The sequence below is a fragment of the Trachypithecus francoisi genome, unplaced genomic scaffold (genome assembly GCF_009764315.1).
Source record: "Trachypithecus francoisi isolate TF-2019V2 unplaced genomic scaffold, Tfra_2.0 Lachesis_group1, whole genome shotgun sequence".
In the NCBI taxonomy this organism is placed as follows: Eukaryota; Metazoa; Chordata; class Mammalia; order Primates; family Cercopithecidae; genus Trachypithecus; species Trachypithecus francoisi.
The window spans coordinates 17,086,232-17,113,980 of record NW_022681454.1 but is presented as its reverse complement, the minus strand read 5'-3'; the positions used below and the strand labels follow the sequence as shown (position 1 = coordinate 17,113,980).

Sequence of the window (27,749 nt, the reverse complement as noted above, 5' to 3'; positions counted from 1 at the left end):
TCAGGACCAGATAGAATCACAGCCGAATTCTACCAGATACACAAACAAGAGCTGGTACCATTGCTACTGAAACTCTTCCAAAAAGTATAGGAAGAGGATCGCTTCCCCAACTCATTGTATGAGGCCAGCATTATCCTGATACCAAAACTTGGCAGAGACACAACAATAAGAGAACTCCAAGATGATATCCTTGATGAACATAGATGCAAAAATCCTCAACAAAATACTTGGAGACTGAATCCAGCAAGCAGCACATCAAAAATTTAATACACCACTATCAGGTAGGCTTTATCCCTGGGATGCAAGATCGGTTCAGTGTATGCAAGTCAATAAATTTGATTCATATAAACAGAACTAAAGACAAAAACCACATGATTATCTCAGCAGATACAGAAAAGGCTTTCGATTTATTGATTCAGTTTCCCTTCATGTTAAAAATTCTCAATAAACTAGGTATTGAAGGAACACACCTCAAAATAATAAGAGCCACATATGACAAACCCACAACCAGCATCATACTGAATGAGCAAAAGCTGGAAGCATTACCCTTGAAAACTGACACATGACAAGGATATCCTCTCTCGCCACTTCTGTTCAACATAATGTTGGAAGTGCTGGCCGGAGTAGTCAGGCAAGAGAACGAAATAAAACACATCCAAATATGAAAAGAGGAAGTCAAACTATACCTGTCTATAGATGACGTGATTCTGTAACTAGAAAACCCAATAGTCTGAGCCCAAAAGCTCCTGCAGCAGATAAACAACTTTGACAAAATTTCAGGATACAAAAGCAATGTACAAATATTACACTCATTCCTGTACACCAACAACAGCGAGCTGAGAGCTAAATCAGGAAGTCAGTCTCATTCGCTGTTGCCACAAAAAGAATAAAATACCTAGGAATACAGCTAACCAGGGAAGATGAAACATCTCTACAGTGAGAATTACAAAACACTGCTCAGATAAGTCAGAGATGACACAAATAAAAGGGAAAACCTTCCTTGCTCATAAATAGGAAGAATCAATATGATTAAAATGACCATTTTCCCCAAAGCAATTAACAGATTCACTGCTATTTCTATCAAACTGTCAATAACATTCTTCACAGAACTAGAAACAACTATTTGTAAATTTGTATTGAACCAAAAAAGAGCCTGAATAGCCAAGGCAATCCTAAGCAAAAAGAACAAAGCTAGAGGCATCACATTACCTGACTTCAAACTATACCACAGGACTACAGTAACCAAGACAACATGGTACTGATACAGAACTAGACATATAGACCAATTGGATGGAATAGAGAGCACAGAAATAAGGCCATATACCTACAACTGTCTTATCTTCAACAAAGCTAACAAAAACAAGTAATGGGGAAAGGACTTCCTTTTCAATAAATGGTACTGGGATAACTGGCTAGCCATGTGCAGAAAATTGAAACTAGACCCCTTCTTTATACTTTATACAAAAATTAACTCAAGATGGATTAAAGACTTAAATGTAAAACCCAAAACTATAAAAAACTTTGAAGACAACCTAGGCAGTACCATTTAGGACATAGGCATAGCAAAGATTTCATGACAAAGATGCCAAAAGCAATTGCAGTGAAAGCAAAAATTGGCAAATGTTAACTAATTAAAGAGCTTCTGCACAGCACAAGAAACTATCAACAGGGTAAAGAGACAACCTGCAGAATGGGAGAAAATATTTGCAAACTATGCATCTGACAAAGGTTTAATTTCCAGCGTCTATAAGGAACTTACTTAAATTTACAAGAAAAAAAAATTTCCATTAAAAAGTGGGCAAAGGACATGAACAGACACTTTTCAAAAGAAGGTGTGCATGCAGCCGACAAGTATATGAAAACAAGCTCAATATCACTGATTATTGGAGAAATACAAATCAAACCACAGTGAGATAACATCTCACACCAGTCAGAATGGCTGTTACTAAAAAGTAAAAAAATAACATGCTGGCAAGGTTGCAGAGAAAACGGAATACTTACACTCTTGGTGGGAGGATAAATTAGTTCAGCCATTGTGGAAAGCATTATGGGCAGTTCCTCAAAGAGCTGAAAGCAGAACTACCATTTAAACCAGCAATCCCATTACTGGGTGTATGCCCAAACGAATATGAATTGTTGTATTGTAAAAGACACACGCACGCATATGTTCATTGCTGCACTATTCACAATAGTAAAGACATGGAATCAACCTAAATGCCCATCACTGATAGATTGGATAAAGAAAATTTGGTGTGTATGTGTGTGTGTGTGTGTGTGTATATGTATATATATATACACACACACATACACATATGTATATATACATACTCATACATACACATATATGTATATACATACCTATGTATACATATATATGCATATATACACACACACACCGCATGGAATACTATGCAGCCATGAAAAAGAACAAGCTCATGTCCTTTGCCAGGGATGTAATTGGAGCTGGAGGCCATCATCCTTAGCAAACTAACACAGGAGCAAAAAATCAAATACCACATATTCTACCATATAAATGATGAGAACACATGGATTCAAAGAGGGGAGCAACAGACACTGGGACCTGCTTGAGGATGGAGGGTGTAAGGAGCAAGAGGATCAGAAAAAATAACTGTTAGGTATTAGACTTATTACCCAGGTGATGAAATAGTCTACACCAAACCCCTGTGACATCAGTTTGCCTATATAACAAACCTGCACATGTACCCCGAACCTAAAATAAAAGTAATAAGAAAAGCCTGGATGACTCTAGCCTGTCATCCAGGCTAAAGTGCAGGAGCGTGATCATGGCTTAGCTAACTGCAGCCTCAGCCTCCTGGGCTCAGGTGATCCTCGCACTTCAGCTTCCTGAGTAGCTGGGACTACAGGTGCATGCCACCACGCCCAGCTGATTTTTATATATAGAGAGAGAGAGAGATGAGATTTCGCCATGTTTCCCGGACTCAAGCACTCTGCCCACCTCAGTCTCCCAAAGTGCTGGGATTACAGTCGTGAGCCACCATGTCTGGCTAAAGGAAATCTGAATATTTAAAATATACTGAAACTCAGTAATCAGAGAACTGCAAATTAAAATGATAAATAATTTTGTATTCATGAGTTGGACAAATACGAAGTCTGATGATAACTTTTGGTGACCATTTGGGGACAATAGGAACTCAAACATTGCTGGTAAGATTGTTAAGATGATTCAGCCATACAATGCAATATTTATTGTAGTAAAGTTTAAAATATTCATACTCTAGGGTCAAGTAATCCTACTTAAAGATTTCTACTCAGTAGAAACTACCAGTCAGACAGGATAAGCCATTTATGGAAGGTTCCAATGCAGCAATGTTTGTAATAACAATAACAAAAAAGTTATATAGCTTTCAGTAGGGAAATGGGTAACTATGTACTTATACAAATGAACTCTATAGTATAATCAATCCTAAAGAACTATGAATTTTGGTCTTTGGAAGGGTTATCTAAATCAGTGGTCCCTAACCTTTTTGGCAGCAGGGACCAGTTTCATGAAAGACAATTTTTCCATGGACAGGGGCATGGTTTTGGGATGAAACTGTTCCACCGTAGATCATTAGGCATTAGATTCTCATAAGGAGTACACAACCCAGAATACTCCACAAGTGCAGTTGACAATAGGGCTCGTACTCCTGTGAGAATCTGATCTAACAGGAGGCACAGCTCAGGAGGTAATGCTCGCTTGCCGGCTGCTCACCTCCTGCTGTGTAGTCCCTTTCCCAACAGGCCACAGACTGGTACTGGTCCATGGCCCTGGGGATTGAGGACTCATGCTCTGAATCAAACTTTCTTCTAAAAATGAAAAGTGCTGGATTTTTAAAAAGTTTAAAATGGCTAAGAATTAAAAAGACAGTTGAGAATATGCAAGCTAATTTTAGAGGTAAGTAGAAAATGAGAGGTGAAAAGCTGCTTAAGCTTGAAGTCTTTGTTAGTACCACATATTTGTGTTTTCATGGCTGTTTAAACAAGAGGATCACAATTCTAGGGCCATAGCCTGTCCAGATAGTTCTATGGGAGATCGTCTTTACATTAAGCTGTGACATCAAAGAATTATGCTTTAGGATAAACACAAGTAGATGTAAATCATCTTGCCTTTCCCCAGTCCCAGAAGCTTGCCTTGGTGATGATCAGAGCAGGAAAAGAAAAGTAAAGGTAGAAAATATCAAATATTGAACTTGCCACAGACCAGCCCTCTAGTAGATCTGTACCCTGAGTCAATCAAGGAACTTCAAGTCATGAAATTAGTTTGAAGCAGGGATGAGTTTCCTATTAGTGTTGTAATGAATACCACAAGTTTAGTGGCACATGACAAATTTATGATCTTACAGTTCTGGAGGTCAGAGGTCTGAAATGGGTCTCACTGGGCTATTATCAAACTGTAGGCAGGGCCATGTTCCTTTATGAAAGGTCTAGGCCAGAATCAATTTTCTTGCATTTCCCAGCTTTTGCAGGCTGCTAGCATTCTGTGGCATGAAGTCTTCTTTTATTTCCAAAGCCAGCAGTGCTGGTTGATTCTTTCTCACAATTTCATCTCTCTTTTTCTGACTCCTCTGCCTCCTCCTTCCCCATATAAGGACCCTTGTGATTATGTTGAATCCACCAGGATAATCTTATTTTAAGGTCAGCTGATAAACAACCTTAATTCCATCTGCAGCCTGTTTCCCTCTTGCCATGTAGCATAGTTTGCTCAAGGATACTGGGTGCTGGAACTCTCTGGGGGAGAGCACTTCCATTCTAGGCCTTAGGGAATTTGATCTTTTGAGGGCAAAAGCCAGTAAGTACTGAATTAATTGCATGAAGAAACAAGGCAAGATGAGCAAGAGGCATCAGACTGCAGAAACAGACTCACTCAAGAAAAAGTATTGAAATGATACCAATTTAATTTTTAATACTGATTTTAAAATATTTCATATTTAAAGAAAGAAATTATAGACCTAAATATCTGCAAGGTATGGAGAGCTATTAAAAAGTTTTTAAGTTTTGAAGAAACAGAATAAAGCTTGTATAAATTGTTGAAATTAACAAGTCAGAGGATGAACATCTACCTCTGTGCATGAGGGAGTAACAGAGTTTGGACTTACCTTCTCCTATAGACAGCTAAGAAACTGGACCACATATGCACAGACAGTGGAAAACAGGGAACACGAGACTGGTCCCTGAGAATAAGGAAACTAATGATTTAGGCCATATGATCATGCCAGCTTTTTTGCTTGTAGGTAATTTGCAGATTATAGCACAGGCAGGGTTGGCCTAAAAAGAGCCCAGTGGGCTTACTGACTTAAGAAGGCAGAGATCTGCCTTTAGTGTATTCTGAGTGGCTGGAATTTATGAGGGCATTGTACCAGAATGGAGAGAGCTGCAGAGAGAAAGAGCTCAAGAAATCAGCATGCGGTGGTGCCCTTGAATCTGGCTGAAAACCAGTTCGTGTGTATAGGGTGACATCTATAAAACCTGACAAATAACACCTTTGGGAAAGCAGTGTCTGGGACATATAATGCAAACAATTTTCAGAACTTATACAGGACTGGTAATCATTATTCAAGTTCCCACCACCCAAAGTGAAAGCAGTCGTCGAAAAACTTTTTTTTTTTCTTTTTGAGACAAGGTCTCGCTCTATTGTCCAGACTAGTGTGCAGTGATGTGATCATAGCTCACTTCAGACTCCCAACTCCTGGCTCAAGCATTCCTCCACTTCAGCCACCCAATTGGCTGAGACTATAGGTGTGTGCTACCACTCTGGGCTAATTTTTTAGATGTTTTTGTAGAGAAGGGGTCTTGCTTTGTTGGCCATGCCAGTCTCAAACTCTTGCTCAAGCAATCTTCTTAACCTCAGCCTCTCAAGGTCTTGGTGTTATAGGTATGAGCCACTGTGCCCAGCCCTTTAAAAACCTTCCTTAAAAACCTCAAAATGAACTTTAAGTAACTTACCTTCCTGAATAAACATGGTCTGACTCCCTTTAAAAATGGGGAACCCAGCACTCACAATATAAAATTCACAATGTCTGGCACTCAAGCAAAAGTACTAGCAATTCATAATTGGGGGAAATACCATCAGTAGAAATAGAACCAGAAGTAATAGATGATAGAAATTGCAAAGAAGTATATTAAAACTGCTATTAAAGTTTGCTAAGTTATGTTCAAGGACTAAAAAGATAACATGAACATAATAAGAGGGAAATGGAAGATTTAGGGTAGAAACAAATGGTTTGCTGCATCAAATAGATACCAATACAGAAACAACAACAACAAAAAAATCAGTCCTCTCACACCATCCACAAAATGTAATCAGAATGGGCCACAGACCTAAATGTAAAATTTAAATCTCGATAACTTTTAGGAGAAAGCCTTTGCATCCTTGGGGTAAAGGAAATGATTGTTAGAGCAGAAAAACCACTGTAAAGAAAAAACTGGGTAAATTAATTATCAAAATTAACAACTTCTGTTCTTTGGGAAACACCATTAAGAAAACAAAAATGCAAATGATAGACTAGGAGAAATATTCACAACATATATTATTAGACAAAGGAATTGTATCCAGAATACATTTAAAAACAAAATAGGAAAGGCTCTTATAATGCTATGATAAAGTATCTGACAACCCAATTAAAAATTTTGCAAATGATTTGAACAGAGGTATCTGAAGTAAGCCTGTGAAAAGATGGTCAATAGGGAAATACAAATTAAAACCACATGGAGACATGAGGATATTAGAATGTTTTCTACAAATCACTCCATTTATTTATTTATTTAAAGAAAAGCAAAAGAAAAACACAACTAACCAAGTTGTGATTGGGATGTGAATCGGACATGGTAACTTTCATACATGGGTGGCAGATGGCAGGAATGTAAAATGATACAATAACTTTGAAAACAGTTTAGTTTCTTAAAAAACTAAACATAACCCTACTGTATAAACCTACAATTGCACTGTTAATTATTTACACAGGAAAAATGAAAACATGTATCTACCAACTTCTGAATAGATTAAAAATTGTAGTATATCTGATATAATGGAATATACTGAGAAATAAACTAGTGATAACCAGCAACAATACAGATAAAGCTCAAAATTATTCTATTGAGTGAAAAAGACCAGCCCCCGCAAAAGAGAGTCTGTTCTGTAAGATTCGATTCTCATGAAAGTATAGAAAATAGAAACTAATCTGCCATAGAAATCAAAATAATTCTGCAGAGTTAGTGAGCTCAACCAGGAAAACCATGCAAAGACACATAATCATCGAACTGCTGAAAATCAATGATAAAAAGAAAATCTTAAAAGCAGTCAGAGAAAAAGGCACATTATGATGTACAGAGGAACAGGGGAAAGAAATATTGTAAACTTGCCAGCAACTCTGCAAACCACTGGACACTTAAAGCACATCTTCAGTGTGCCAAAAAAAAAAAAAAACAAACTGTCATCCTATAACTTTATACCCAAAACAACATTTTTAAAAAAATGGAGATGAATGATTTTGTCTTTTAAGAAAACGGTAGCTAGTAGAAGATCTTTAAGCATAGGTTTACAAACACACACAAAAAGTGACATTGTGAGTAAATTTAAAAGACTTTCTAATGTTTTAATATAGTTAAAATGTTTTTAAGTAAGTTATATGTAATGACATTTTATTCTTGCATACTATGTATTGATTCTTACATTACATACTAAGTAGTACTATAATGTTTTAAAGTAGATGTTGAAAAGCTAAAGTGAATTTTGTAAACCTTAGGGCAAGCCCTAAAGAATCTAGAAGAGGTACAGCTATTAAGTTTATGGTGGCAACAAAATGGAATACTTCAAACTTCTCATTTAACTTAAAATAATGTTGTGGAGTGGAGAATAGGGAGGGATATATAACAGAGGAAATAAATAACAAATAAGATGGTAGATATAAACCCAACGATTTTAATACATTCAATTTTAATGGTCTAAACACTGTCCTCAAAAAACAGATATTTTCAGACTGGATAAAAATGCAAGATTCAACTCTGTTGTCCACAAGAAACTCAATTTGAATATAAATACATAGATTAAAAGTTAAAGAATTGGGGAAAAAAATACGTAATGAAAATGCTGCTAATCGTAAGAAAGCTGGTGTAGCTGATATAACAGTAGACACAATAGAATTCACAACAAGGACAAGGAGGAGCATTTTAGAATGATGATACCAATTCACAGAGGGGACATAAAAATATGCAATATAAATGTACCCAATAACAGAGCATCAAAATACATGAAGGAAAATTGGCAGAAAAGGAGAAAGGACAGAAAATCATGAGAGATAAAAGACCCAAAGAACATTATCAATCAGCTAAATCCTAATTAACATTTATAGTACATTCCTCCCAATAAGTACAGATACATTCTTTTCTGTGTTACATGGAATATTCACCAGTGTAGATCATATGCTATCCATAAATTCAGTCTCAGGAAATTTGGAATGACTATAATCTTACAGTCATTTTTACATGTAATCTTACATGTTTTACAACCTCAAAGAATCTTGTACATTTCAATAACAGGCTGGGCCCAGTGGCTCGTGTCTAATCCAAGCACTTTGGGAGGCTGAGATGGGTGGATCACCTGAGGTCAGGAATTTGAGACCAGCCTGGCCAACATGGTGAAACCTTACCTCTACTAAAAATACAAAAACAGCTGGGCATGATGGCATGTGCCTTTAATCCCAGCTACTCGGGAAGCTGAGGCAGGGGAATTCGCACGTACCCAGGAGGTGGAGGTTGCAGTGAGCCGAGATCGCGCCACTGCACTCCAGCCTGGGTGACAGAACGAGATTCTGTCTCAAAAAACAAAAGAATTCAGCAAAGAGAAAGATTTCTGAACAATACCTAAATATTTGAAATTAAGCAACACATTTATATCCAATGGGTAAAATAAGGCATCACAAGGGAAATTATAAACAATTTGAGCTAAATAAAAATAGAGACAGTATATCACAGTTTATGGGATAGAGCTAATGTAGTGAATAGAGGGAAATTTATAGCTTTAAATGATTTTATTGGAAAAGAACAAAGGTCTCAAATCAGTGATCTAGGCTTCCACCTTAAAAACTTAGAAAAATAAGTTTGAGTGAAAATAAAAAATAATTAGAAAGAAGGATATAAAGAGAAAAGGGCAGAAATGAAAAACATAGAAAATGAGTGATGAAGAAAGAAAATAATTGAAATCAAAAGTTGATCTTTTGTAAAAAGATCAATAAAATTACTCAATTTTTAGTCAAGTAATCAGTGAAAAAGGAGAGAAGATACCTAAACTGGTATCAGGAATGAAAGAGGGACACAACTACAGATTCTTCAGATGTTAAAAAGGTATTAAAAGAATTTTTTGAGCAACTTTTTGCCAATAAGTGCTGTAATTTATACAAATTACCAAAACTGAATTAATAAGAAATTGATAGCCTGAATAGTTTTTTTAGTTTTAAAAACTGGGCTTATGATTAAAATTTCACCACGAAGAGAGCTCCAAGTCTGATTAATAATTAATAAATATTACAGTACACAAACTCAAAAAATGGTGAAGGTTGGATCATTTCCCAGTTTTCTTTATGAGGCCGGCATTACTCTTACCAAAACCAAGTAAAGCCATTACAGGAGAAAAGATGCTTTGGAAAGCGCTTTGGGATATTCCAGGTAATTACTCAGAAGGTCACAAGGGTACCATTTGAGTTGATGGAAATAATTTCTGTCTTGGTTGTGTTCTTGGCAAAATGAAAGTATGGATTTTCAAAAGTTACTGAACTTTATTTTAAAATGGATACCTTGTATTATATGAAAATTATACCTCAATAAAGTTGACTTTTTTTAAACAAAAAGATGTATTTGTCAGCAGTTTGAACCATAAGAATTTCATGAAGTGGAATTTATAGTAGAAGAAATTAACTAAAATGCAGTAAAGAAAGCCAAAGAGACATAAAATGCAGAAGAGAGATAGTGGCATGAAGGCTATAATGAGACCAACTAATACACTTTTGATCAGTCTTAGGAACTGTGTTATCAGCAACAGATGCTCACAAATGCAGTAATATTTTGAAGCAAGTTGATGACAGAAAAATAGAGTATCTTCTACTATAAAATAGAATAACCCTTCTATAGAAGGATTTGGGCTTAATCTGTCTGAGTCATTACCCAGTGTGATAGCTTGCTCGGGCAGTAGGTAGTTCATTCACTTTTTTACCAGGAAATTTCTGCTCATGGGAACTAGTACTGTCATTTCACAAAAGATTTTATTTCATTACATATTTACCAAGTATCATGATAGCTACCTTACTTTGTGAAATCTAAGACATTATTAGTTGTAGGATGCATCAGTAGTTCATGTTTTATTAAATGAAAAACTGTGGCTAGTTTTTTACTATGACAGTAGATTTTAAGATGAGTCTTGATTTTGGAGATGTTAATGTTTTTCAAAAGCATCTTATAACTTATGAAATATTTCTATAGAAGTATTAATAATGTTTTATAATTTAGGAATACCACTGAGAAAATCTACTTTTTCTTTGATTTATAGGGTCTGTCATGCCATGTTTAGTTTTTTCCTCCCAAATCCACACACGGCTTACATTAGTTCCTTTTCTTAGCTTCTCAATTATTTTGCCATCAGGATTGTATTTTTTTTTCTTTGGATGTCTGTAGTTGATTGTTGCTTAAAATTAAATATGTTACTTCAAAGTCAAAAATTGTAAAATCTTAAAACTAGTATGTCCAGAAAGTGTATTTTTGAGAAATTAATAAACTAGGGTTTTGTTAACTTGACAAGATTTTCAGTAATTTTTTTTACCTAAAATTTAGGGCAATCTATAGCAATGACCAAATTGTTGTGTTTTAGTTTTTACAAGTAGGTTTAAATTGTATACATCATATATTTAACAGAAAGATTTCTCCCTATTGACACTCATATACTCATTCTTGTAATTGATGTTAAAGATGCTATTTTTTTGTATTTAATTTTTTAACACAAATATAAACATAAATAATACACGTCTTCTAATTATTCTTCCCCTCTCTACAAGATTATTACATACAAAATCTGCCCATAATATTTTACCCAGGAATATTTCTAAATGATAAAGTTGTTTAGTTGTTTTAGTAGTGAATATTTGCATTTTGATATTTTAATTTCGTTACAATCATGTAATTTCTGGTAGTCATTCTGTGACTGTTATGTTGTATATTGCCTAGTTCAGCATAATGCAGCTAGAGGAAAAATACTTCTGATATATTAAATTAATTTGCTGATTGATACAGAGTTTATGACTTTAAATTGTAAAATGTGACTTTTCTACTAGTTAATATACTTTTCTCTCTTTAAAAACACAGGTTTTGAGAGTATTTTAGAAGGGCTTTATGGACCACGGCTACGAAGAGACCTCAGTTTATTTGAAGGTAATTCTTGAAATTTTATTTAAAAATTGTCATTTCCTATTCTATTTTAACAAATGAAAAATTGTTGTTCTATACTAACTTTATATTAAGCATGAATTTATGATCCCATTTAATTAAAAAATATTTTAAAATTAATAAAGTAATCCAGATATTTTTATTACATATCATATTTTTAAAAAATTTTTGTATACTAAATCAAAATAGAAAATAAAGCTTGTTTGGGGGTCAGTGATGTAGTTTAATTTTTGTTGTTTTATAAATTCCACACCCTAACTTAAATAAGATTTTTTAAAAAGTTAATTAAATTAATTGAGTTAGGTAATTGCTTAATCAAATTATTAAACTTTACTTGAATTATTTGATTCAATTTAAGTAAATGTTCAGTTGAATAATTGCCTTCTACAAAGCTATCACCCAAATTTTCACTTTTGTTTGTTCTTTTAATATTTTTCTTAGTGAAACACTTGTGAATATTGGGAAGGAAGAAACAATGGCTAAGTGAACTAATGTACATTGACTTCCTTTTATTTGTTTTTGTTAGGACATCTCTTTCTAATATCTGAAGAGCTAGAGTTGTAAAACATTTTTTTTTTTTTTTTTTTTTTTTTTTTTTTAAATTAGAAATAATTATTTGAGTAAGGAAAGTATCTCAAAGTATAATAGAAACATCAAACCTATAAAGAAAATAAAGATTATTTTGACTCTATGTCTATGTCTACATTTTTTGCTATCTATTGGAAAGAAAATTTCAAAGACAAATCACAAACTGAAAGAAATATTTTTAACACACATGACAAGATACTAACTTTTATAATGTATAAAAATCACCCAGAATTCAATAAGAAAAGCAACATCTTAGTCAACAAATAAGCAAAGAAAATCAATGAACTATTCACAGAAAAGGAAATAAAAATGGCTTACGAAAATATGTAAATGGTCAATTTTTTAAATCATAAAAGGAATGTACATTGTTTTTTCAATGAGATACTATATTGATTTCTATCAAATAAAAAAAAAAGATAAAATAGGGATAGTATACCTGACCCTTGAAGGCATAGTTAAACAGACACTTTTAGGGATTATTATTAAGAGTGTAAGTGATAGAGTTCATTGAATACCAACTTGGTATTATCTAATATACATTTAATTGCTCAAGTACTTTAAGCTCAATTTTAGAAACAACATAAATGTCTATCAATGGAAATTGATTAAATGCAATAGTATGCATGTGTTTAAATATCAAACAACTTGATTTGTACTGATCTATTTCCAGGATAAATTAGGTGAGAAAAGCAAAATACAGGAGAAAGTTCATAATATGCTACTAAATATGGGCGATTATCTTTCTATGTCTTGATCAATTTATCATCTGTCTATATTTATATTTAGCTATCTAGCTATACATGCCTATATATGACAAGAATATATCTTAAAAAAAGAAAAGAACTGAATAACTATGGCTACCTCTATGGTAGGGAAGAGCAAATTGTGGGACAATTAGAAAAGATATTAGGTTTGTTTTCAGGATTGTATTGTGAAGGTAGTGTCACCATTGCTATCCTGATATTTTTGTGTATATGTTTTGGGATAAATCAAGTAAACAATTATGTTGAGATCTAACTTTCTGACAAAGGAGAAGGGAGATAAATGAGATTGTTAGTAAGATTGATGAGGTTAAGGGGAAAACTTCTGGTCCTGAATTTGAATTGGAATCATCAACATAAACTCAGATGATTTTCTCTTTTTATTCCTTGATTTTATCTTTTAAAAAATATTTTGACAGCTTTAATGAGGCATAACCGATATACAAGGAACTGAACAGATTTAATGTATACAATTTGATGAGTGTAGACATATGCATACTCCCATGATACCATTGCCACAGTCAAGGGAACATATATCCAGCACCTCCCAGAGTTTCTTTGTGACCCTGTGTTCTTGTTATTGTTCTTTTGTTTTCATGTCTACCCAGAAAATCCAGAAAAGGTAACTATGACCATGAGATAATTCATATAGTAACTGTATCTTATTTTTAAATAAAACATTAATTTTGAATAGGTAAAGAATGTACTCAGTGGTAAAAATAAATAAATAATGCAAAAGAATACATACTAAAAAGTAAATCTCCTTCTCACTTCTGTAAAACATTTTTTAAATGAGGAATTTATAGAAAATATTGAGTAGGGCCGGGCGCGGTGGCTCAAGCCTGTAATCCCAGCACTTTCGGAGGCCGAGACGGGCGGATCATGAGGTCAGGAGATCGAGACCATCCTGGCTAACATGGTGAAACCCCGTCTCTACTAAAAAAGTACAAAAAAACTAGCCAGGCGAGGTCCCAGCTACTCGGGAGGCTGAGGCAGGAGAATGGCGTGAACCCGGGAGGCGGAGCTTGCAGTGAGCTGAGATCGCGCCACTGCACTCCAGCCTGGGCGACAGAGCTAGACTCGGTCCCCCCAAAAAAATAAAAAATATTTTTTCTCGTTTTTACTGAGTTTGGCAGTCACTTAAGTCACTTAAACCTGTAAGGTCAACATATTTCTCACCTATAAACTTGACTCTTCACTGGCATAGTTTTCAAAAATAAGTAGAGCCTTTGTTGCTGTTGTTCAAAGAAGTGTCCTTGGTAGTGATATTGTAGTAATGATGCTAATATTTGATCAATTAAAAAATTTTTTAACTTAATGTGAATACATTTCTTATTAGGCATGACCTGCTTTGATTTTCTTTCCAACTATCATATCCAAGGGATATTACTAAGCAGTAACTTATAAGATTTTCTTAATTTCTTAATATAAATTTTAAATATTAAGTACGATTTATTATTTCAAGATTAGATTGTGTTCCCAAAGTGTTACATCCTGCTTGTAAATTTTTTTAATATAATTACCATCATATTTTACACAATTTAGGCCAAAGAGCAAGTTTACTATCAGATTGAAAGTAATTTATTTTTAATGATAAAATCTAATGCTTTTAAAGTATGGTTGGGAAAAAGGATTTTTTGTGTATATGCAATTTTGAGCTCCTGTGTATTACTAGTACACCCATTCTGAAAGAAAGTTTTATCAATGAATATTCAAAGTTTAAAAAAACACATACCTACACTGTATTTTTAGGTATCACAAGAAAATAATCAGATAAGTATGCAAAAGATGTATTCCATATAAGGCTGCTCATTATAGTTCATTTAAAGTTGTTTCTAGTTTTGTTTTCTATTATGTATTTAAAAAGGGGCTATTTAATATTTTATATTTATAATTGGGATATATGCAGTTATTAACAGTTTTGTTGAGTTTATTAATGATGCGGAAGAATTGTTAGACTGAAGAAAAGCAAGTGCAGTATATATATAATGTATATTGACTCATTCTGTTTTTGTAAACAAAACAAAAACTAAAAAAGAAAGTATGTATGTTTTCATTGTAAATGGACTAGAAGGAAAAGACACCAACATGTTTGTCGTGGTTATATTTGAAGTATGGATTATGGATAGTTTTGGTTTCCTTTTATATATGTGGCTTCTTCCAAAATCAAACATGTATTATATAATTTTTAAAATATGAAAATTATGAAACTTTTAAAAAGCACACTTTGTATTTTTCTTACTGAAACTCTTACCAGTATTGGAAAGGGAGGTCTATGGCTGACTAAACTAAGATCATTATCTAGTTTTACCAACAATTAGTTTTTTCAGTGATTTTGATCATATTATATGTGTAATGCTAGTGTGGAATATCAGATGAACTTTATCCGATATTTTAAATTACAGAACCATAAAGGAAATAGGATTTTATTTGGGTTCTCATATGTGTAAACACTTTCTTTCACATATAACCTGTGTTTTCTTAAACTGTCCTTGGAATGGGAATGAGATCTTCCAAGAATATAGGAACATAGCATGTTTTCAGTCTTTCCCATGAGGTTTTCAAAGAACTTGTGGATTATCTTAAATGTATTGCAACAGCTTTAAGGCCTTTGAGGTTCTCAAACCTTGAAGACAAGGCATTAAACCTTGTATTTGTAGTAACTAGTCAGTGCTCTAAAGTGTCTTTATTGCCCCTTGAAGCCCTCGGGCTCCTGGCTGCTGTTGGGCAATGTAGGTTACAGGTTTGTAGCTGTTACATTCTATTGCTCATGATACAGGCAGCTCAGATTGCCACTCCAGGAAATACTACCTTGTGTATTCAGAGTTTTATATTTTACATTATACTGTTCGCTATTTATTATAGCCTCCTCTTCCAAAGGCTGCAGCTCAGATACTCTTGGAAGCTTTTGATCTGTGATGTAATTGCAATACCATATAAACAGGTTAGCTGTTTTATAGCTTGTTTGGAAATGTAGAGCACAAGGAGAGAACATTTTTGTATATATATCTGAAATTTTGGAGTACAGTTCATTTACAAAGTGAGTAGTGTTGGTGTAGATTTTCTGCTTTGATTTTTGAATGAGCTATTTCTGGATCTTGTATCTGGTCAGTTTTATGTGCTGTTCTACCATACTATGGTACTTTCCATTCTACTGGGACACAAAGTATCACTAAGGATCCTTCTCTTTTTTGTATAAATACATGTTTTAAGTTAAGGAAGTGATAGTGGTGATGGTGGGAGTAGTCAGAAGTTTACTGCTCATCTTTATTAATGTTGAGCAGGGTAATTCAGTTTTGAATCACAAAGCTGAAAGTGTATATGAAATATATCCCAACAAAATATTATCAGTCAGATGGAAGGATAGCCATACACAACATGACTTTAAGAGTGGAGACTCCAAAATGTACCCATTCCAGTGTTTTATTATTCTTTTGGCTTAAGAGAGCTTTTTTTCTGAAATCTCTTAATTTTAATCATTTCTTATTTTAACATAGTTTTGCACTGAATTAAATATTTTTGTCTGAAATATTTAAGCAATGCTAATTTTAGTTTAACCAGTTTTTCTGCTGAGTTTACGAATGAACAAAGGAAAAATCTAAAGAATCAAGAATTTAACCCATGCTTGATGTTTCTTCAGCCATCCTTCAAGATAATATAATTCTTGTATATTCTTGTATATTATCCTGAATTCTTTTTAGTTATGAAATTAAATACATATTATATACATTTAAGTTAAATACACTTTTAGTTTGCAAACCTACTCTTTTCTCTTGAAAAATATATTCTAAACTTCATCCTACTACCTTAAAAATCAACTTTGGCACAGCGTTTTAAAGGTAAAGACTTTTTATCTTACATGCTCTTGTTTTGAGAAGTTTACATTTTAATTTTTGAATTTGATTCACAACCGCCTCCAGATTGAGTGGTTTTGAAAGAAACTTTTGAGTGCTGCTTATTTTTAATTTGTTAGAAACAAAATCTTCTTTAGTCTGTCTTGTGACTATCCTTATGAAGAAAGCATAATTATTCTCTTTTTGGAGTGAGGTCTCCAAAGAAGTCACAAACTTCACACATTTGTGTACTTTTAGAAAAGTTCCCAGTACTCTATGCCTGTCTTGCTCCTCCATCTACCCTAACTGCACTTCTGCCATCATAGGACTTTTTAAGCATAAATTACTCGTTTCCTACCTTAATCTTTTGTGTCTTATTGGTAGGCCAGTTTCTTTCATCTAGTTGGGGGAAGGGGTCATCTGATTTTATATACTTGGCTATGTATATTTACAAAAATATGAATAGAATGTATGTCGCATGAACCTCAATGCATTATGCCTGTGGAAACTGATAAATGCTTACTGTTTTTTCTCTAGGTGTGGCAACGTATCAAAGGCATTATTTGTATCAGAGATTTGCAAGTTACAGCACGTGGGTTAAATCCAGCTTATTGATTGTTTTTGAATGGCTTATGAACTAAAAGTGGTTCTTACATGTTTTAATGGTTAAAAAAGTTAATATTTCATGAAAATTATATGAAGTTCAAGTTTAATTTTTCAAATAAAGTTGTATTGTACATAGTCTCACTCATTCTGTGACTATGGCTGCTTTTATACTATAATGATGGAATTAAGTAGTTGTGAAGAGACCGTATGGCTTGCACAAACCTAAAATATTTACTGTTTGGCTGTTTATAGAAAAGGTTTGCTGACCCCTGACTTATAACACTGAAATTTAATATGCTTGGCTTAATATCATTTTTTCTACCTGTTAACACTATGGAGACAATAAAACTACTTTTTAATAACACTTGTTTGATGAAATATTTTCAATGCTTATTTTGTGTTAAGTGCTGTGATTAGCAGTAAGGAATAAAAGGTGCATAAGTAAAATCTCTTCTTACTAGGAACTCATGGCCTAGTATTTACTGAGAAGTTGATAGTTTTCTAATATGAATTGATGATTATTTATATTATATAATTAAAACCAGAGAATCTAATGCTATTTTATTATTAGTTACAAATTATATTAGCCCTTATCACATATGTATGTTTAAGTTGGTGCAAATGTAATCATGATTTTTGCCATTACTTTTAACATTCGAAAGTAATGTCAATAAAAAGTAATGGCTAATGGCTGGGTGCAGTGGCTCACGCCTGTAATCTCAGCATTTTGGGAGGCCGAGGCAGGCAGATCACTTGAGGTCAGGAGCTTGAGACCAGCCTGGCCAACATGGTAAAACCCCATCTCTACTAAAAATACAAAAATTAGCCAGGCGTAATGGCGGGCGCCTATAATCCCAGCTGCTCAGGAGGCTGAGGCAGGAGAATCATTTGAAACTGGGAGGCGGGCGGAGGTTGCAGTGAGCCGAGGTTGTGCCAGTGCACTCCAGCCTGGGCGACAGAGTGGAACTCCATTTCAAAAAAAAAAAAAAAGTAATGGCAAATGGCAAATAAATCTAAAGGCAGAAACTGCGATTACCTTTCCACCAACCTGGTATTTGATACATACTTACCTGAGGTAAAGACTCCCCTTGAGTATAGTCATCATAATGCTTGTAATACAAAGACTGGAGAAACAGGCTAAATATTCAGTAATAAGATTTGGCTAAATAAATTGTAGTGCATCTTTTTGTTGGACTATATTAACCAAAAATTACTTTGAGTATGCGAAATATTTGTGGTAAATAAGCATAAAGGGATAATATTATTTTAATTTTTTAAACTAAAATATTTTAGAGCAATTTTAAATTTACAGAAAAAAATTGAGTAGAAAGTACAGAGTTTCCATGTACTCTCTTTCCTCTGCCTTCAGGTCCGTATATATTAGCATATTTTGTTGAACCAATTGATACATTATTATTAACAAAATTCCACAGTTTACACTAGGGTCACTCTTTGTGTGTTGTTCTGTTTTATGAGTTTTGCCTAATGCATAGTGCCATTAATCCATCATTATAGTATCAGACACAGTGCATATTGCTGCCAAAAAACGTCTCGTAAACTCTACCTAGTCATACCTCCCACTTCCCCAAACCTGTGGCAAACACTAATCTTTTTATGGTCTCTAAAGTTTTGTCTTTTTTAGAATGTCGTATAGTTGGAATCACAGTATGTAGCTTCTGAAGATTTGCTTCTTTCACTTAGAAACGTTCATTTAAGGCCGGGCACGGTGGCTCAAGCCTGTAATCCCAGCACTTTGGGAGGCTGAGACGGGCGGATCACGAGGTCAGGAGATCGAGACCATCCTGGCTAACACGGTGAAACCCTGTCTCTACTAAAAATACAAAAAACTAGCCAAGCGAGGTGGCGGCGCCTGTAGTCCCAGCTACCCGGGAGGCTGAGGCAGGAGAATGGCGTGAACCCGGGAGGTGGAGCTTGCAGTGAGCTGAGATCCGGCCACTGCACTCTAGCCTGGGCCACAGAGCGAGACTCCGTCTCAAAAAAAAAAAAAAAAAAAAAAAAAAAAAAGAAATGTTCATTTAAGGGTCCTCTATTACTTTTCATGTCTATTTATTGCTGAATAATATTGCCTTGTATAGATGTACCCACAGTTTGCTTATTCATTCACTTATTGAAACACATCTTGCTCACTTTCAAGATTTGACTATTAGGAATAAGACTTCTATAAACACTCACAGGCAAATTTTTTTGTGGACAAAATGTTTCAACTCATTTGGATAAATATTTAGGAGCGTCATTGATAGACTATGTTTAGTTTTGTAAGAAACTGTAAGGGTATCTTCAATGGTAACTGTACCATTTTGCATTCCCACCCACAATGAATGAAAGTTCCTGTTGCTCCACATCCTCACCAATATTTGATGTCAGTGTTTTGGATTTTAACCATTCTAACAGGTATATAGTGGTATTTCATTGCCTTAATTTGCAGTTCCCTAATGACATGATATTCAGCATCTTTTCATATGCTTAGTTGCCACTATGTATCTTCTTGGGTGATGTATCTATTCAGACAGAGTTTGATATTTGGACAATGATGGATTCATAGAGTAAGTGAAGAAATATTTCCCCTGCTGCTGTTTTTAGAGACAGATTGTATGGAAATCATCTGGGTTAGTGCTTTCTGTTTCAGGTTTTTAATTATTAATTTCTTTAATAGATATAGGGCTGTTGAGGTTATCTATCTTACCTTGTGTGAGATTTGGTAGTTTGTGTCTTCTGAGGAATTGGTCCATTTTATTTAAAGTTGTCAAGTTTGTAAGCATGATGTTGTTCATAATACTCATTTATTATCCTTATAATGTCCATAGGATCAATGTGATGGCCACTCTTTCATTTCCAATATTAAAACTTTGTGTTTTCTCTTTTTTTCTTGATTGGCTAGCCAGACTGGGCTGGAGGTTTATTAATTTTACTGATTTTTTTCCCCAATGAACCAGCTGATCCTAGTTTTTTTAAGTGACATAAAATATAAACTAGAAGAATCTATAGCAAAATGTTAATCATTGTCTATGGATGATGGGATTATTCTTTTTTCCTTTGTACTTTTCAATATAATTAATATGTAATTTCATAATGAAAAATTAGTTTTTAGTTGTATCGCCTACTGATCAGTATCTTTCCCTCAGACCAACACAGTTATAACCAGTGTTTCATGATCTTCATGAAAAATCTAGCTCAGTATTCTTTTTCATTTTTCACTGAACTTTGTCTTTGGAAACGCTAAATTTACAGCCTGTGGATATAGGGACCAAAAAGCATTAAAACACTCAAAAATTATTTATTAATAATGAGGTTATTTAGAAGAAAATAAAAATAACATCTGTTGAGGTGTTTTACACATGCTTTAATTTTTACTACAGCTTTAATAATGCAATGATTATTCTCTTTTTCAAACAAAGAATCTAAAACTCAAGAGAAATTAACTTGCCTGACTGAGGCTACATGAGTATGTGGAAAAGCCACAAAAAGTTCAGTACTAGGGTTCTCCTATTTCAAAATCTGGATTAGATAAAATGATTCAAGGCAGATTTTAACTATAAGAGTATGTATCCGTGGTGGAAAGGTTGATCTTTGTCATTCATTAACTATTAGTTTTCATTATGACATCACCTTTTACTAATGAAGCTATTTCTATGAGATATATATTTTAACATTTTTTGAGTTTATGCATTACAGTTTCAAAAAGAGAGATAACATATTTTAGAGATGAGTATCTTATTCATTGTTTGAGATATTAAAATGAATGTTTTATTTCAGCATTTATTTAGTTTTTAATGACATGAAAGATAACCTGGGGAGAGTGAAAATCTGGCCTAGAGCTGATTTTTCAAAAGCTATTTTCACATCTAGAAAAATTTATCCCACCAAACATCATTTGTCTGGCTTAAAATAAAAAGTTAATATAGAAAGAGTGATTAAATATTTGTAAGTAAAGCTATACATTTTGAACTCAGAAAAATTTAATGGTCTTTATATTCAATTGATTTTTCATTGCCATTTATTTGACTGTGTAAGCATTTGTTATAATTTACATTTTCTTGAAGAACTCCTAAAATATCTAAAATAAGTAACAATCTCAGCATGCCTTGATACTATCTTAAAACTGGCAATTGTCTTAATCTAAAATTGTTGGCCCTTGATCGAGGATATTTATCACTGAAACTTTATGAAACCTTATAGCTATTTTTTAAAAATACCCCTTCCTGAAACCTACAAGCTGTTTTCCAAAAATTAATGAGACACTGATTTTTTTTTTTTAAAAGGCAGTAAGATTTCCTTGACCTATCAAGATTATGTTATGCTTGGCATATGAATCATGTTTTTGGCACAGCAGTTCCAAAACAACTCCAGAATCTTTTTCATGCTTATGGATGATCTGGTTAAGCTGGACTCCAGGCTGTGAGTGGGGAATAACATTTTCACATAAGTGTTAGGTCCCAAGTTCCTCTTACGTTGTATGGTGATTCTGTCCTAGTGAGGCGATAAAAGTTTGAAACCTACGTAAGGCTACATAGCTACAGTTCTATAGGAGCTGGGTTTTTAATTATATGGAATGTTGAAACTTTTTGATTTGTCAGATTTTACCAAAAGTGACCAGTTTTCTTAATGAAAATTTAAGTAAAATCTTTCTGTAAACTGACCTTATTAAATACAACTACAATGATATAGGATTAAAAAATAATGACTGGTAATTCTATCTTGTTTATAACTGGCTTTTGTATGGTGCTTCATAGTTTATAAAGTATTTTTACATTTTTTCATTTAATCCATAAGTTAGGTGATGTGATCCTTACTCACATATGAGATAATCAGAACAACTTTGTGGCTTGAAAAGCTTAAACTAGTAAGTGGGATTCCACCCCACATTTTCAGAAACTTCAAATCCAGTTATCTTTCCATTACCCTACACTGCATCTTAGTTCCCATTCCCTGCTCTAAGTTTATGTAGATATTAGTAATATATTTGTGTACTACTGCAGAAATTAAAGGGAGTTGTTAGTATATTCTTTATATTCCAACATATTATCTCCTTTTCTGATCAGTGTTTCTGGGTTGATTTGGGGGAGTCCTAGCTACTGATCCCAACTAGTATTTATTCATTATCATTCCAAAAAAAGAAAAACTTTATTTTCTGTGCATTTTAGCAGAAACAAGTATTCAGCTTCATTATATATTTCAAAAGTATGAAAATTGCAGTGATAGACCAGTGTTTTTCAAATTAGTTGCAGTATAGCTGCCTTAGATGGTAATGATTTTGTGTTTGAGGTTCTGCATATGAATTTATTTGGGAATAGCAATTGGGGAGAGTTTCTGCTGCAAGGGTTAAGTTTTAAAATCATGTCTATGCCAAATATATTTAGGATGACAATGTTATTATACCTTCATAAAATTCAGTAGGAACCATTTTTGTTTTCCAGAAATTCTCTAACATATTACAACAGTTGGAATGTAAGGAATATTCTTCTGGGAAAAAAAATTCATGTTTTATATTAAATAATATACTTATTTGTTTACCTGGTTTTTACTCTTAATTCTTGTAACAAAGCCTTTAAACAAGGTAATAAAAAACCGTTCTGACTTTTGAGCTATAGACTTTTACTTATTTCCTTGGGCATCATTCCATTTTCTGAAATCTGTGGGCTTTTCTGGTGCTTTCTTCTATTTCTCTATTTTATGTTGTCTTTCATGGTGTGCAAAGTTTATTTCCTCCAGATATCTCCCCCTTTGTTCTGATTTCTTTCATAGCAAAAATAAAATTAAAGCACAATGATAAGTTGACTCTTTCAGAAAGTTAGATGACATTTAAAACCCTATTGTTGGAAAATTGTTAATTTATAACCAGCTCATTGTTCTTGCTATTTTGTCCCATAATAGTGCAGATTACTCTCCTTACAGCCTTCTCTGTTTATTTCTAGATGTCATGAGTTTAATTTTAAAGTTAGTTCTTCTCCCCTTATTGTTAGTTTTTAAAAAATTATTATGTGAGCCATTGCTGTGGAGAGTGGTAATTTTATTTGTTTTAATAAAGTTAGTATATTTAATGAATTTTTTCCCTCTTTTAAAGACTGTGAACCAGAAGAGCTGACTGACTGGTCTATGGATGAAAAATGTTCATTTTGTAACCTACAGAGAGAAGCAGTCAGTGTAAGTTTTAGTGCTATGAAATTATCTTTAAACTAATGCACAATTGTAACACAGTTTTTTTTTTAATCTCAATTTGTTTTGAAAATTTGTGACTCACAGTGGAAGTTTAAATATTTGATTTTGGTAAATGAAAATAATATTTTAAAGTCTTATGTTAGAAATCTAACATTTAGCTTAACTTGCAGGTAAAAATCCTAGAAAACTCTTCTTTTTTTACTTATTTATTTCACATTTCTTTCTTACTGTTCCCTGACTCATGAAGTTTAGTTCAGGTCTATTTTGTATTTAGGTATAGAGGGATGAGCTTGAAGGCCTACTTTGGTCTGAGACCACCCTACAGTCTGATTTCTTAGAAATTAATAGTAGGGGAACAATGTGCTACTTTTAGCCTTTCACTTACTCTTGAAGTCTTTTGGATGTCATAATTATCTCCTGTGTAAATGATGAAATGTGTAAGTGTCTACTGCATACAGGGCATAAACTATGCAACCAGCATCTTCTTGTGTGGTGGGAAATCCTGATTTCTTTTCTACCGTTGTGAGAAGGGCTGAGAAGAAATGAAAACTTGAGAACTTGTACCAATTTTGGTCAGATTAGTGCGTAAACACAACTGCTTTGTTGTTAAAACTCTGACAGGATTACATTACTGGCATGCTAATACAGTGAATTTATTCACCAGTTTGTCTTATATGCTCTTTTTTTTTTTTTTTTGGCTATAGTTCTTCTAAGGAATAAGGTTATTTTGACTCTCTATCAGAGCTATTTCTTTTTTCCTGACTCTTATTCTGAAATTTGTGTTCCCTCTCTCTAATTTGGTACAATTTAAAGGGTAGATCAAATGAGCATTTAGAGCATTAATTTTTTGTCTTTTTTAATGGAATTTCATGTTTGAATTAAAAAATGATTCTGGATGTTGTTGTTTTCTTACACTTTTAGGATTGTATACCATCTCTTGATTCTTCACAGTCAACACCGACAGAGGAGCTATCATCTCAGGGCCAGTCCAACACTGATAAGATTGAATGCCAAGCAGAAAATTACCTAAATGCACTCTTTCGAAAGAAAGGTAATATTGGTATGCTTTGTCATTTAAAATTTCCAATAGAGATATAAAATGTTTGAATTTTTTTACACAAAAGGTTTTTATATGTCAACCTCTCTACTTCACTCTTTATTATTTCTTTCTTTATTCTTAATTTTTATATTTTTAGGGACAGTAGGAGTCTCAGTCATTCTAGTACTAGTCTTGTATTAGGCATTCCTCTTCAGCATTCTGTTTTCAAATATCTCTCTGACTTTATCACACATTTTCCTCATCTACTATAGGCACCTTTAAAAATTTTTCCTTATGCTTCTGATCTTTCTTATTGTATTGCTGTCTTGAACACTTCAAAATTTGTTTGATGTTCAATAAGTTATATAATACTATATTGCAAAGCCATACCTGATAATGTAATAGTTAAATCACTTATCAGCTTGGTTGGAGTATATTTACTGACTTGCTATTTCAATATTTATTTGGTAACTTGAATTTGCTTAGTAGACATTAAAAAAAAATCAATGTTCTTTTTTATTTCTTGTTTCTCCAAACTACTCAAACCAAAGAGCTTTTGTTTTACTTGTTCCCTTACTTTACACACATATATCAAGCAGCAGTAGTTTTTATATTTTAGTTACTTGGGAGAATTAGAGAAATGTAGAACCTTTCATGTTTTGTTCTTGGCTGTTCCCACAGTAATAGAGTGTCTTATTTTTACCACCTGGACCTTCGTAAGTTATGGTGCATGTTTAGGTTGGGGGATTATCCTCTCTCTCAACTTTGAGATTAAGAAAATATTACCATATTGCCATCATCTACTTGTTGACCCTATTTTACTCAAACTCTTTGGAATGAGATATCACCAGATATTTTTCTACTAAATTGATAACTTTCATGTTTAAATCAATAATGTTTAAAATAGTACTTGCCTGTGACACAAGAGTCTTTTGTTTAGTCTTAAGTGTTCTTTTATATGTTGAAATATGGAAATCCTCTTATTAAAAGAGTCATTAATATAATTTAAAGGCCTAAAATTAAGAACTATATAATTTTTAAGAGCAAAAGACTGAAAATCTTTTCTTTTGTGTTACTGTTGAGAAATTCGCATTATCTTTAAAAATCAATTTTTTTTCCAGAATTTTTAGTACAGTGTTAAAAATGTTATACAGCCAGGTGCAGTGGCACGTAACTATAGTCCCAGCTAATAGGTGGGCTGAGGTGGGAGAATTGCTTCTGCCCAGTTGTTCAAGGCCAGACTGGGCAACAAGACCTCATCTCTTTAAAACAATAATTTTACATGCTTTCTTTAAGGATTTTATAACATTAATTTAGAAAATTTTATTCTGTTAGTATTCACTTACAGGAAGAATTATGTTATCAGACTTGTATCACTAAGAGAACTGGAAGAAATGTACACATTTACACACATGCACACAGTAAGTTTCATTTACCTTGGAACTCATTACTCAGTCTCTTTTTCCTTTGAGTCATTTGTAATGGTAATAACTAGAATTATCAATAGTAATAGCCTTTAATTTTTGATAGTATGGAGTTAACCTATGCTCCATTGCCCTATTAAGAGTAATCAGTAAAAACTTGGTACTATTTCAGCTGGTTCAAGCATCTGGGTCTCCAAGAGGTCTCCTACCAATGGTTGGGTGAGTGTTCTTGGATATTTAGTGACCTCTCCATTTCTGGATTTCTTCAACATCTTTTGAAAGATTGCAGAGTTTTTAAATTAAAGATTCTTCTTAGTGTTTTTGCTTTATTTTGGGCCTTTGTTAATTTCTTTATTTGTAATTCATCACTTTCCAAATTTAATTAAACATAAAAGATTTTCTGCTTGTTTACTTGGGCTTTTTAAATTTGCTTTCAATAAAATCATTTTAGAGATTTCCAAATGGTCTGACCAAGATGGGGCTAGAAGATAATAACAATATCTTTTAAATGGTCTTAACTCCTTTTTTAGTTTGCCATTTGAGTTCTACTATTAACTCTACTTTGAAGTGAAAGGCAAGAAATATTATTTTAAAGACAGGAAATACTTCTGAGTCTTTGGAGTAGCATTTTAACATGTTGTTAAAACATCTTTTTAGTGCAGATTTTTTTTCCCCTGAAAATATCCCAATGCAGTCATTTTTAGGGATCCTGGATAAGGATAGCATTAGTATTCCTGGTACTTTAAATCTTTTGCTTAGTTTGAGGAACATATGCATGTTGATCATCTTGCTAAAACATAAAGAACTCTTTTAATATCCTTATGGTAACTAATTTATTGTCTTTCACAACTTATGCTTTTTGAGATGGTGCTAATGATAAATATAAGCGATTACTATTGAGAATATCACTACCTGGGATAATGATGATGATTGATATCATCAGTTGTGATTGAGAACTAACCCTTTTTTATGCTCTATCTCATTTAATGCCAAAACAATACTAAGAGGTAGGTACTGTTTAATAGGTAGGAACAATGAAGCTTAGAGAAGTTAAATACCATGATTTTTAAATGTGTGCTGAACATTTGAGTCATCCAGAAGAAGTTCAAAAAATGAACAGTGTTCTGTGTGAGGAGCACCTAGATTCTTTTAAGTACTAAGTAGAAAACACTTCCCATTCTCCACTAGTTGGCAGACTAGGATTAGAATTACTTTATTTGAATTAAGCAGACTAGAGAGGAACTATGAAGAATATTCTATATTTCTCATAGGTTTCTATTTTCTGTTCATGTGGCTTCTGAACAATTTCAGTGATTAATTCCCTTGTAGTGCTTAATAATAGATAGGTTGTAGGAATGCCACTGGCATTAAACCTTCTCAAGACTGGAAGAAGCATATTGCTTAAATACAGCTCAAGCAATTCATTGTATTTAGAAGCTAGTCAAAAATACTCTTTCAGGGTTGAATAAGTCAAATGCAAAGAAGGATGTTCTAGGACAAAGGTGAACTTTTAACTAATTTTGTATATTCTTTACTTTAGAAATGTTTAAAAATTGAATTCCTTCTAGAGATTAACACTAAAATTAAGTAGAGTGCTAGAGTAGAATGGAAATCGCCATAATAACAGGGACTTTGTTTTGTTTATTGCAGAATCTCAGCAACTAGGACAGTACCTGCATCTTAGGTCCTGAGTTACTATTTCTTGGGTGAATAAATGAATACTAAGATAAACTCTACCTAGCTATCTTTCAGTTTCTCCAAATATTCAGTAGTATTAGTACTTCATTTGTTCTGTTTTGAAGAAGTAAATTATTTTGTACATACATGTAGTTACCTTTCTCTGCTTTGTACTTAAAGTATTACTGGGTATAGT

At 33.4% G+C, this 27,749-nt stretch overlaps 1 protein-coding gene across 22 annotated transcripts in view; it reads left to right on the top strand.

The window, feature by feature from the left end:
- Positions 1-27,749, top strand: part of LCORL (ligand dependent nuclear receptor corepressor like) — a 188,119-nt gene that overhangs the window by 38,923 nt on the left and 121,447 nt on the right. For 11 of the 22 annotated variants that reach the window (XR_004437853.1, XM_033213860.1, XM_033213855.1 and 8 more), the window contains exons 2-4: positions 11,368-11,433; positions 23,319-23,398; positions 24,335-24,464. Coding sequence is in view for 19 of the 22 variants with exons in the window: in XM_033213860.1 (XP_033069751.1) it covers positions 11,368-11,433; positions 23,319-23,398; positions 24,335-24,464 (276 nt within the window). In the remaining 3 variants the exon portion in view is untranslated. Of the gene's footprint in view, positions 1-11,367; positions 11,434-23,318; positions 23,399-24,334; positions 24,465-25,787; positions 25,874-26,048; positions 26,096-27,749 lie in introns of those variants that run through there. The other 11 variants (XR_004437855.1, XM_033213851.1, XM_033213854.1 and 8 more) reach the window with 5 other exon arrangements.